Source organism: Neomonachus schauinslandi, chromosome 3 (assembly GCF_002201575.2).
Source record: "Neomonachus schauinslandi chromosome 3, ASM220157v2, whole genome shotgun sequence".
NCBI lineage: Eukaryota > Metazoa > Chordata > Mammalia > Carnivora > Phocidae > Neomonachus > Neomonachus schauinslandi.
Window position 1 is genome coordinate 138272272 of NC_058405.1, and position 12590 is coordinate 138284861.

The 12590-nt window shown below is 39.2% G+C and overlaps 2 protein-coding genes across 2 annotated transcripts in view; one reads left to right on the forward strand and one right to left on the reverse strand.

Annotated features, from left to right (window-relative positions):
* The window catches only part of AGPS (alkylglycerone phosphate synthase), a 145866-nt gene that overhangs the window by 17004 nt on the left and 116272 nt on the right, over nucleotides 1–12590 (forward strand). The gene's annotated exons all lie outside the window — the stretch shown is intronic.
* LOC110591980 (60S ribosomal protein L32-like) lies at nucleotides 411–2489 on the reverse strand. The gene is made up of 3 exons (XM_044913295.1): nucleotides 2461–2489; nucleotides 908–1058; nucleotides 411–722 (listed from the first exon to the last, which is right to left on the reverse strand). Exons 1-3 carry the CDS (start codon nucleotides 2487–2489, stop codon nucleotides 411–413), a joined length of 492 nt encoding a protein of 163 aa, XP_044769230.1.

Below are 12590 nucleotides of genomic sequence, written 5' to 3' on the forward strand. Positions count from 1 at the left end.
TTTTAGAGAGAGAGTGCACGTGAATGGGGGAGGGGCAAGAGAGAGAATCTCAAGCAGACTCCCCGCTGAGCACAGAGCCCAACGTGGGGCTCAATCTCACGACCCAGAGATCATGACCTGACTAAATCAAGAGTTGGATGCTTAACCAGCTGGGACACCCAGGCCCCCCTCTTTTTCTGTATTTTTTTTTTTTTTTGAATAGTTTGAGAAGAATAGGTATTATGTTTTATTTAAATTTTTGGTAGAATTCACCTGTGAAGCCATCTGGTTTTGGGATTTTGTTTGTTGCAAGTTTTTTGATTATGCATTCAATTTCATTGCTAGTAATCATTCTCTTCAAAATTTCTATTTCTTTTTTTTTGTAGTTTTATGGTTTTATTAACACAAATATGATGTGCACAATAAGCTGTCTATTCATTTTCTTCGCTGAGCAGCCTGGCATTGGGATTGGTGACTCTGATTGCCAGCTGGGCTGCTCTTTCCACAATAGCTTTGTGGTTCTTGGAGGAGACATTGTGAGCAATCTCTGCACAGTAAGATTTGTTGCACATCAGCAGCACTTCAAGCTCCTTAATGTTGTGGACTAGGAACTTCTGGAAGCCACTGGGCAACATGTGTTTTGTTTTCTTGTTGCTCCCATAACCAATGTTGGGCATCAAGATCTGGCCCTTGAATCTTCTGTGCACCCTATTGTCAATGCCTCTGGGTTTCCACCAGTTGCGCTTAATTTTTTTTTTTTTTTTAAGATTTTATTTATTTGAGAGAGAGAATGAGATAGAGAGAGAGCATGAGACGGGGGAGGGTCAGAGGGAGAAGCAGACTCCCTGCCGAGCAGGGAGCCCGATGCGGGACTCGATCCAGGGACTCCAGGATCATGACCTGAGCCGAAGGCAGTCGCTTAACCAACTGAGCCACCCAGGCGCCCCCAGTTGCGCTTAATTTTGACATAGCGGTCTGACTGGTGCCAGATGAACTTCTTGGTCCTCTTTTTAACAATCTTGGGCTTCACCAGAGGTCTGAGGACAGCTATGATGCCCAGTAACAGATGGCTGCCGCCTCTGCAGGCAGCGCCGAGGAAGAGAGCCTATTTCTTTCTAATTCAGTTTGGAAGATTGTATGTTTCTAGGAATTTATTCATATCTTCTGGGTTATCCAATTTGTTGGCATATAATTTTTTATAATATTCTCTTATAATCCTTTGTATTTCTGTGGTGTTGGTTGTTATTCTTCAGTTCTGATTTTATTTGAGCGCTCTCTCTCTCTCTCTTTTAATGAGCCTGGCTGAAGATTTATCAATTTTGTTTATCTTTTCAAAGAACCAGATCCTGGTTTCTTTGATCTATTCTATTGCTTTTAAAATATCGATTTCATTTATTTCTATTCTAATCTTTATTATTTCCTTTTTTCTATTTGCTTTGGGCTTTGTTCTTTTTCTACCTCCTTTAGGTGTAAGGTTAGCTTATTTATTTGAGATTTTTCTTGTTTCTTGAGGTAGGCCTGTAACCCTCTAATCTTCCCTCTTAGAACAGCTTTTGCTGTATCCCAAAGACTTTGGACTGTTTTGTTTTCATTTTCATTGTCTCTGTGTATTTTTGATTTCCTCTTTGATTTCTTGGTTGACCCATTCATTGTTTAGTAGCGTGGTTTAGCCTCCATGTATTTGTATTCTTTCCATATTTTTTCTTGGAAAAGATGATTGATATGATTTCAGTCTTTTAAAATTTATCAAGACTTGTTTTGTGGCCTAACGTGATGTGTTCTGGAGAATGTTTCATGTGCACTTGAAAAGAATGTATATTCTGTTTTTGAATGGAATGTTCTGAATATATCTGTTAGGTCCATCTGGTCTAATGTGTTATTTAAAGTATTTTCTTGATTTTCTGTTTGGATGATCTCTCCATTGATGTAAGTGGGTGTTAAAGTCCCCTACTATTATCTTATTACTGTCAGTTTCTTCCTTTGTGTCTGTTAATAGTTGCTTTATGTATTTAGGTGCTTCCATGTTGGGTACATAGATATTTATAATTGTTATATTCCCTTGATGGATTCTTTTCTTTATTGTTATGTAGTGTTCTTTGTCTCTTGGCACAGTCTTTGTTTTAAAGTCTATTTTGTCTGATATTAGTATTGCTACCTCAGCTTTCATTTGCTCCCATTTGCATGGTGAATATTTTTTCCATCCCTTCACTTTTAATCTGCATGTGTGTTTAGTTCTGAAGTGAGTCTCTTATAGGTAGCAAGATGAGTCTTGCTTTTTTTTTTAATCCTGTGTTTTTTTTTTTCAGTCACCCTGTGTCTTTTTTTTTAATTTAAAATTTTTTTAAAATTCCAGTATAATTCACCCTATGTCTTTTTTTTTTAAACTTGAAAAAAAATTCCCGTATAATTCACCCTATGTCTTTTGACTGGAGCCTTTAGTTTATTTACATTTAAAGTAATTATTAATAGGTATGTACTTACTGCCATTTTGTTAGTTGTCTTATGGTCATTTTTGCAGTTCTTCTCTGTTCCTTTCTTCTTTTACTCTTCCCTTGCGGTTTGATGGCTTTCTTTAGTGTTATGTTTGAATTCCTTTCTTGGGGTGCCTGGGTGACACAGTTGGTTAGGTGTCCGACTCTTGATTTCGGCTCAGGTCGTGATCTTAGGGTTGTGGGATTGAGCCCCATGTTGGGCTCCGGACTGCTGAGCATGGAGACAGCTAGGAATTCTCTCTCTCCCTCTTCCTCTGCCCCTCCCCCGTGCCCAGGCTTGGGTGCACTCTCTCCCTCTGTGCTTCCTGGATCTGGACGTCTGTTTTCTAACCCAGATTAGGGAATTTTTCCTTCAAATAAGTTTTCTGCCCCCTTCTCTCTCTCCTCTCCTGAGATCCCTATAATGCAAATGTTACTACATTTGATGATGTGGCTGAGTTCCCTTAACCTAGTCTCAGTTTTTGTTACTCTTTTTCTTCCTTTTTGCTGTTCTGCTTAGTGGCTTTCCATCACCCTGTGTTCCAGATTGCTGATCTGTTCTTCTGCCTCATCTAATCTGCTGTTGATTCCCTTTGTGTATTTTTTTTTAAGATTTTATTTATTTGACAGAGAGATAGTGAGAGCAGGAACACAAGCGGGGGGTGGGAGAGGGAGAAGCAGGCTTCCCGCGGAGCAGGGACCCGATGTGGGGCTCGATCCCAGGACCCTGGGATCATGACCTGAGCCTAAGGCAGATGCTTAATGACTGAGCCACCCAGGCGCCCTCCCTTTGTGTATTTTTAATTTCAGTTATTTAGTTCTTCATCTTTGAATTCTTCATCAGGCATATAACTTATCTCCATTTCTTTCTTTCTTTTTTTGGGGGGGGGCGTGGAGCCCAATGTGGGGCTTGAACTCACAATCCTGACATCAAGACCTGTGCTGAGATCAAGAGTCGGCCACTTAATTGAGCCACCGAGGCGCCCCTAACTTATCTCAATTTCATTTAGCTTTTTTGTTGTGGCTTTGTCCTGTTCTTTCATGTGGGACACAGTCTCCTGTCTCATTTGTCTAATTCTCTGTGTTTGTTTCTATGTATTAGGAAAGTCAGCTACATCAATTGATCCAGAAAGTAGTGGCCTTATGAAGAAGAGATCCTGTGGTACCCTGCAGCTCAATGGTCCTTGTTCGTCAGAACCAGGCGCTTCAGGGGTATCTCCTATGTGGGTTCTGTGTGCCCTGTTGTTGTGGCTGAGCCACATTTGCCTTCAGTCCAGTGGCTGCAGTGGCCCACTTTGCCTGTTGTGGGTACACTGGGCAGGGTTTGGTCCTTGTATTGTTAAGGGGCCAGTGTGGGGGCCACTGGTTGTGGTTGGGTAGTGTCAGCAGTCAGACCAGGTGCCTGCCCTCAGCCTGTCTGCTGGGGCTGTATTCACACTGACCTGCAGGGTGCTCTCCCCACACTGTCGCCTGAAAGGCTTTCATTTGTGGGCAGGGCGGGCTGTCAGACCAGATGCTTTCTCCTAGTCTAGGACTAATCAGAAGGGCACGTTCTCTGCACTGCCAACTATAAGGTTCGCTGCTGGGACTGCAGGCACACTGGTGTGTGGTTATATTGCCCTCTCGCTAGGGCAGGAGTCACTTTGAAGTGGCACTGGTCCTTGTTGGGGTTGCTTGCAGGGAGAGTCAGGGCAGGAGATGCTTTGGAGGCACACCTACTGAGTGGGTCGGGTTGGGTGGGGTGGATCCAAAGGAGAACATTTACAGGGTGCCTGGTACTAACAAGATAGGTAGAGAGTGTTCTTGCTGGTTCCTGCAAGTGTCAGGCTATCTAGGCTGGGTAGGGGGAGAGAAATGGTGCCCGCCAGCATTTTTGTTGTTGGAGAAGTCTCCTAAGGATCTCTCCAGTGCACTTCTGAGATTGGTGAATAAACCTTCAGTATATCCCGGCGCTTTTCAAACTGCTGCTTCTATGCTGTATCTTGCTAGATTATTTGTTATGCTGGCCCTTTAAGGGTGGGGACTATTTTTTAATCTCTCTCTGGGTGTCTCCCAGAGCTATGCTGGCTGGTTTTTTTTTTTTTTAAAGTACCTAGAGTTAAGTCCTGCTTATTGCAAAAACTCCCTAAGTTAAGCCCCACTGGTTTTCAAAGCCAAATGTTATGGGGATTTGTCTTCCAAGGGCCTCCAAGCCTGGAGTGTTTAGGGTGGGTGTGATCTTTCCACTTCTCTGTGCTTGTGGTGTCCCTTCTGTTTGTGGTTAGTCTCTTGAGAGGGGGTTGGTGGGTTGGGAGGGAGGGGTGAGCAGAAGGGGTGGGTGTAGGGAGCAGATTTTTCCTGTTTCTTAAAAGCACACTCAGATAATTTATTGAGATTGTTTTCAGCCTATATCATTCTTTTGAAGCAGCCCTTTTAAAAGCCGTCAGTAACCTAATTATAAAATTCTTAGTCATTTTCTTGACCAGTTCCCAATACCTGGTACCTAATATCTCTTTCCTTAGCTCCCATGTCGTTACACTGTCTTGGTTTTCTTCCTACCCTTCTGGCCATGATTTTGCTGACTTTTCTTCCTTCTGCTTCCTAAAGGATTTCCTTGAGATTAATTTTTTAGTCCTTTTTTTTTTAAACATTTCTTTCTTAATAACCCATACTCAGACTGTATTAGCTTTTACCACTATTAGGAGGAACTTTAAGTTAATATTTCTAACTGTCAGGTTCCATTTTCACATTTTTAATTATTGTACATTTCTGTCTGACTGTCTTGCTGAATTCTCCAACCTAGTATGCATGTGTAAGGTCGTTATTTTAGCTTTCAATCCTAGTACTCCATTATTTCTATTTATTTCTCCTGTTATTTAGATGCCTTTCAAGGCCAGTGTCTCGGTTATAAGGCCTTGCTGAGCTCCATTTCCTCTCTCTTATCCAGGCTGTTGACAGATCAGATAGATTCTATCTATTAGTTGTGATTGTCAAGACACTTTTGTTTTTCTCCCATTGACACCAACCTAGATGCAATCTCAGTTGTCTCACATCTACTCTGGATCTTCCTTTATTTTTCCCCTTCAAATGATTCTCCATTCCATTACCAGACCAATCTTTGTTCAGAGAAAGCGTGAGTAATTGTTACCTGCTAGTGCTGTGCTACATTCTAACATTGCAAAATTTATTAACAGCCCAGTAGAGATATATAGACAAATATGTAGAAGATACGACATAGTAAGTGCTATAATCAGTGTAATACAGAGGGAGCCATAAATTCTTCCTGAGGAAGATAGGAAAGGCTTTATAGGAAAAGTAACTTTTGGACTGGTTCTTGATGGATACAAAGGAGTTTTCTAGAGGGAGAAGGGCATTTCAGACGAGGGATGTATATATATATGTATGTAAGTACAAGAACAGGCAGACATAAAAGGTCATGGTGTGTATAAGGACATGTGATAACTTTCAGTGTGGCTGGAAGAATAGTTGTTAAGGAAGGTAAAAATGTAGCTTGGAGCCAGATTGCAAAAGCCATTGTATGCTATGCTAAAGAATTGGAATTTCATCCACATTGGAGAGTAGCAAAATTTTAAAGCAGATACTGTTAGATTTTTACTTTTAGTGGCAGTGTGAAACATAGAAAATACTGTTTTGATCCTATTGCTCCCTATTAATTATTGAAGTAATAAAGCTTAATCCCTTAATTTGGCATTCAAAGTTCTGCTATTCTCCATGACTTTCTTGCATATGCTCTATGCTTCAGCCAATTTGGGCTATTTACTAGCATGGGAAAGTCCTTGTGCTTTTTTGCTTCTGCTTGATTATTGAATTTTCCAAAGCAACTGGAAGTGAAGCCTTCTCCTCTCAGCTAAATGAATGCTATATTCTCTGAGCTTTTGAGTCAATGAGTACATTGAAATCATAGTTTGGTAATTAAGAAGTGTTGCAGCCAGAAGACCAAGATTTAAATCCTGGTTGTGTCATGTACTGTTTGTGACTCTGGAGAAGCTACTGACTCTTTCTAAACCTTTCGTATGTTTTATTTTTTGAAGATTTTATTTACTTGAGAGAGTGCGCAAGCAAGAGAAAGAGCATGAGCAGGGAGGAAGGGCAGAGGGAGAGGGAGAAGCAGACCCCCTGCTGAGCAGGGAGCCCGATGCAGGGCTTGATCCCAGGACCCCAGGATCATGACCTGAGCCGAAGGCAGACACTTAACTGACTGAACCACCCAGGTGCCCCCTTTCTTATGTTTTAAATAGGAACAGTAAAATCTATATCATTAATCTCACATACATTAATATGAAAAAGAAATGAGGTAATGATTATATAACCCATAGCTTTACAGTATTATGCACTATTACTACTATTGCAGTATACTGTATAGAAAGAGTAAGAAGAATCTGGTGCTGAAATAATGTTTGAAGATGAAAGCATAGGCAGTGGCAACCATGGCATTTTAATATCAAGAACAGATTTCTAATGAATACCACCTTATGTGTTAGGAAGAAAAGGAAGAACCCAAAGAGTAAAGAGAATTAGCAATTTCTTGTACTGCATGGTGTGCTGATTGTCAGTATGATGCACACAGTGGTCACCATTGTGCTTCTTGTCGTTTGCAACTCTTCTTTGTGGCTCTTAGGAGTTGTGGCCCACTACTGCCTCTACTTGGTGTGTGGCCTTGGTGAACACATAAACTGGAACTTTGAAATTTGAAATTGCTAAAGGCAAGTTATTTGATAAACCATTGTCTTAATTTTTATAACCCTTTTAACATGTATAAACTAGGAAAATTTCCATTAACAAACAGGTTGACTTTCCTGAAATTTGGGTCAGAAAGTATTATCTCTGTATAGCCTTCATTCCCCCTTACAGGATAATCCTTTGTAAAATTGGGGTATAGACCTGTCTGCCTCCTCGGTCACATAACCGAATCTCCATTTCCTGTTACTGCCTTTCCCCTGTCTTTCACATGGTGAGTGCCCTCACTTTGCCCTCTTGCTGCCCTCTTGTTTTGTTGCAGAATTCTCCTCAGGTCTGTCCTCTCCTATAGTGCAGTGAATTTAAAGTTGTTCCCTTCTCCCCCACTGGTCACACTCCCTTCTGATTTTGATAGAGTTTGGGTAAGAGTTAACTTGATAAACCATTTACATTAAGGCTTTGTATTCCTTTGTGGTTATTCAACAGTTGAGGCTTCTGCTCTCAACTTTTCCTCATTCCTTAAGGCAGTGCTTACACAATTATGGTCTGTGGATGGCTAGCATCAGAATTTTCTGGCAGTGTTTGGTTAAAATGTTTATATTCTGAGACCCCACTTTCAGAGATTCTAATTATTGGCTAGGTCTAGAGTGACATCCAGAATTCTGCTTTTAAAATGAGTACCCAAGGGGCGCCTGGGTGGCTCAGTCGTTAAGCGTCTGCCTTCGGCTCAGGTCATGATCCCAGAGTCCTGGGATGGAGCCCCGCATCGGGCTCCCTGCTCCGCGGGAAGCCTGCTTCTCCCTCTCCCACTCCCCCTGCTTGTGTTCCCTCTCTCACTGTGTCTCTCTCTCTGTCAAATAAATAAATAAAATCTTAAAAAAAAAAAAAAATGAGTACCCAGTGATTTTTATACCCCAGGATGGGAACCTCTGTTGTGATTGTGATTGGGTCATGATTGTAATATTTCTTTTTTTCTCCCTCCAAACTTTGTGGGGTTCATTTTTTTTCTGTGGGTTTGCCAGAAGCAAAGGTAACAATTCCAGCTACCTGTCTTTTAAAGTAGAAGGGGCTGCTGCTTACTATTTTAGTAAATAGAAAAACGCCACTTGTTACAAGCAAGAATACTATGGATATCAAGCAGGTATGGAGTTTAGTCTTGGCTTTTTTAGGGTCTTGTCAAAATTATTGGGTTGTACCCTGAGAAAGGGAACTCAAAGGCTTGGTTTCTGTTATAAAATGGCATACGGACTTTTGGAGACATTCATATTTTCTTTGTTGTTTGCAGAAGTGTAAGACTGTACCAGAAATGTTTTTGGTCACTTACAGATTGGTCAGTATAATAAGATTGCGTTATTTTTCTTACTTCAATTACTAGCAAGCAGAGAGGGAGCAATTAAAGTGAATTGGCATTTTCCCAGCTGGTGGTAGACAAAGTCTGGAATTCACTGCCTAAATTGCCATATTCGTTAGATTACAAGTGGACAGTGGAGGGAATAAAACATGAAATTTAAAGTATAGATTAGGGAGCTCACATGGTCAAGGGAAGGATATATCCTTTCTCTTTGTCTTTTGCCAAGACAACTCCCAGATACTGATTAGGACTGTTTCCTCACTACATAGACCCAGATATGAAGGTAAAGGACAGGATAGTTGTGTCTTTCCAGGCCTTTGGAATGGCAGATACCAGGCTTGTGTGAGTACATGCTTATATAACATGCCTGCCCTAGCACAAAATATTTGGAATGTATACTGCTACTCGTATGAATGACTAATGGTCTATATTTCTATTTTCAAAGAGATTATTCAAACAATAATGACTTTCCAGTTGGTAGAATTTGGTGTGTGTAAGAAAAGTTTGAGGGGTAAGGGAAGACATCCTAGGAGCCTGCAGGGAGTAGTTAGTACCAGATTATTCTGCCAAGGGGTAAAGCTGGCCTTGCCTTATTTTCCCCAGTCTCCCCTTCTTTCACTGTTTCTTTGTGCCTCTGTCTATAAGATTTTTTCCCCCATAGCTATCTATTCTTTTTCCTTTCATTCATTGATTCATAGCAAGTATAATAGGATTTCGACTTTGGGGACACAATTTTTGACCCTTGAATTCAGGTTTTAAAAAGTTTCTTCAGTGAAGTGCCAGTTTCTTGTAACCTAAAAAGTTGAATCTAGGAAATTAAATATATATTTGACTTGCTGACTATTTGAAGCTGATTCATTATGAATGGATTTCTATTATTTAAAAAAAATTTGTGGGGATTGCTAAGAAATCCAACAGTGGGTTTTATAACAAACCATCATGGAATATCTATGTATATGTGAAAGAAAGAATTGTTTTTTTGGAACAGAGAGAAACTGCACTGAGATTCAAGGGCTGAGCAGCGTATTTGCTTCAGGTGCAGAGTTGTGGTAATCATAATTTTTTAGTTCATTGCATTTGCATAATAACATAATATTAATAAAACGCTAATAAAATGGCATAATACTATTTAGTCAAATTAAAAATACACCCAGAAAGTAACATATTTTACTTTAAACACATGCACATATGTTCAAGAACATTAATGAATGTCCATGGAAGGTGGCAGATAGGATTAGGAATCAGAGATGGAGGAAAATAAAAATAAAAAATAAGAGAGGCCTCACATTTGTTCATAGACAAATGCCATGAACTAAAAACAAAAAAAATAGTATTATGCTACAGATCTTACTGTTTTCTCCTTTTATGTTCGCCACTGTTTAAAAAATCTTTTCATGTTTCTGTATATATATCTGTCTTCCTCACTGCTTTTGGTTGCTGCATATTATTTCACCGAATTTGCTTAACACTTATCCATTCCTCTAGTGATTCCTCTAGCTACTCTGACGAATAATGCTCCAGGGAATAGTCCCTTATGGAACTGTGTGTGAATTCCTCCTGAATATATGCCGGGGAGTTGTATAGCTGGGTCATAGAAATGGCATTACCTATGAAAACTTAGCACATAATTGCTCTGTGGAGTAGTTTACCAGTAATGCATTTGGATTCCTCTTCTCCATGTTCTTGCTAACAACTTTCTCTGTCATAAATCTTATATTTAATCCATTTTACACTGTCACTCTGGAAGAAATTAGAAAGTTGATTAATAATTTATTACATGGAAGGGCCAAATTTTTATTATGGCAACTAGGGATTTAAAACTTATAATGGGGATTTTGAGGGAAGATTGAAATTCATGTTGAAGTTTAAAGTGTTGCATGATCCTGTACAGGTTTTGCAAGGAGAAGGTAGGTACACAGTTTAGAGGGCAGGGATATTATCTTGTTGAACTGTCCAGCAACCTGATCTTGTCAGGGCCCTGGAGTCCATCATATTTAGGTAGTCTGACTTGTGTAAACTATTCTCATTAGTGACCAAAGTTAATTAGAATGTCAGTGGACTAATTCATGGCGAAAAAACACAATTATCAAACCTCCTGGCCATTTCAATTGGCCACTTTTTCTTGGGGGAAAATAAAGTGTAATTAGAAGAGTTCTTGGTAAGTTTTATATCCGGGCAAGAGGAAGTATTCTGTGATTCAGATGTTTGATGGTATCAAGCCATCAAAGGCCGATGACATCTATCTATTCTAAGTCAAATGTTTTAACAGTCTTGGTACCCTGATATTTGTAGCAGTGTTAAGTGATGATAATTTATCCATGTCTTTTATTTGTTTCTTTATTTAAGTAGGCTCCACGCCCAGTGAGGAGCCTAGGGTGGAGCCCAATGTGGGGCTTGAACTCACCCTGAGATCAAGACCTGAGCTGAGATCTAGAGTCAGAAGCTTAACCAACTGAACCACCGAGTTGCCTCCATATCTTTTTTAAAAAAATTTTTTCTATTCTTTTTTTGTAAAGGGGCTTTCTCTTATAGTATACATAAATTATTGTACTTATAATTAAGCTGCTTAGGTTAACAAAAGGAAATTAGTTGCACTGTTAGGTTGAGGAAGTAAGCATTGTAAATAGTTTCATATAGTTTTTCTATTGAGTTTTTAGAAGTAATTTTGTAGGGACGCCTGGGTGGCTCAGTCGGTTAAGCGTCTGCGTTCGGCTCGGGTCATGATCCCACAGTCCTGGGATTGAGTCCCATGTTGGGCTCCTTGCTCAGTGGGGAGTCTGCTTCTCCCTCTGCCTGCCACTCCACCTGCTTGTGCTCGCGCCTGCACTCTCTCTCTCTGACAGAATAAATAAAATCTTAAAAAAAAAAAATTTTTGTAGGACCTGTAGACTAGATATGATATTAAATTTATTTTAAAATGTATACATTTTAAATTAAGTTTAGAATTAGTATTCTATAGTTTTCTCCCCTCATTAGCCCCTTATATTTCTCATGGTAACTCAGCTTTAATTTTTTTTTTTAATAAAAGAAGGTAGTAGGATTATTATTTCAATTATAGGAATTTTTTTGTAGCAGATCTTTTTAGGGATATATTTGTTTTATTGATAAAATCTTGGTATCTTTCTCAACACTTTTTTACTTCACTTTCATGATTTCCTTTAGGTTTTCTGGGTCTTGAGGTAATTAAGCACACAACCTGATAATAAGGATTTTTTATTTATATATATTGTATTACATATGGGATTAATTTGAATTTATCTGATACTGAGCCTGGTTAGTTAGAATCCAGCATTGAACTTGGTTTTGGCTCACATCATGATCTCAGGGTTGTGAGATCAAGCCCTGCAGTAGACTCCATGTTGGGTGGGGAGTCTGCTGGAGATTCTCTCAACCCCCTGCCCTCTGCCCCTCCCCCCACATGTGCACTTGAGCTTGCTCTCTCTCAAATAAATAAATCTTAAAAAAAAAAAAATCTAGCATTGAGGCTTAAGTTTTGTACTTCAGTTTTTATTTTCTAAAATCTCTGAGATCATAATATCTTTTTCTTATTGTTTAAACTGGAAAAGATAGGTAAAAATTTGGTTTTCATCTGAACTAAGTGAAGTATCTTTTATTAGAATTTTGATTATTGGAATTATATTGGAAAAGAATTTTTGTTATCACTTAGTTGAATTTTTTATTGCTAAGCCAAAATAAAATCAGGTTAAAGCATATTTTCCTTTTCCATATTTCCTAATGAAAAAATATGATTGAAATAGTAATGGTAGAAACTATGCATTCGTATCAGGATGCTTGCAATTTAGTATTATTTTTAGAGGAGTAGTAGTCTATGTATATGCAGAGACTTAAAAGTGAGTATCTCCCATTTTTAAGAAAGGGTCTCTGGGTTTCATAATAATAATGTTAGATCTAAATATTTCAGTTAAAGATTGTGCAAACAACAGCTCGGGGAAAAATGCAGAGTACTGAATATGTATATCATGGGAGAATACTGCCACCTTGTGTATACATGATGCTATGTTATGTCTCCGTTTTCTTTTGTTACTCCAGCTAATACAAAGTGCTTCTTTACCATTTGATACTATGGTTAGATAAGTAAATGTGTAAAACAT

Bases quoted from the DNA above. Each gene is read 5' to 3' on its own strand.
- LOC110591980 (XM_044913295.1), bottom strand. From the start codon at position 2,489: ATGACCATAAGACAACTAACAAAATGGCA. The intron at 1,059-2,460 runs GTAAGTACATAC...CGCTGCCTGCAG, and splicing joins AGACAACTAACAAAATGGCA to AGGCGGCAGCCATCTGTTAC. The intron at 723-907 runs GTTGGTTAAGCG...AAAAAAATTAAG, and splicing joins GGGGGCGCCTGGGTGGCTCA to CGCAACTGGTGGAAACCCAG.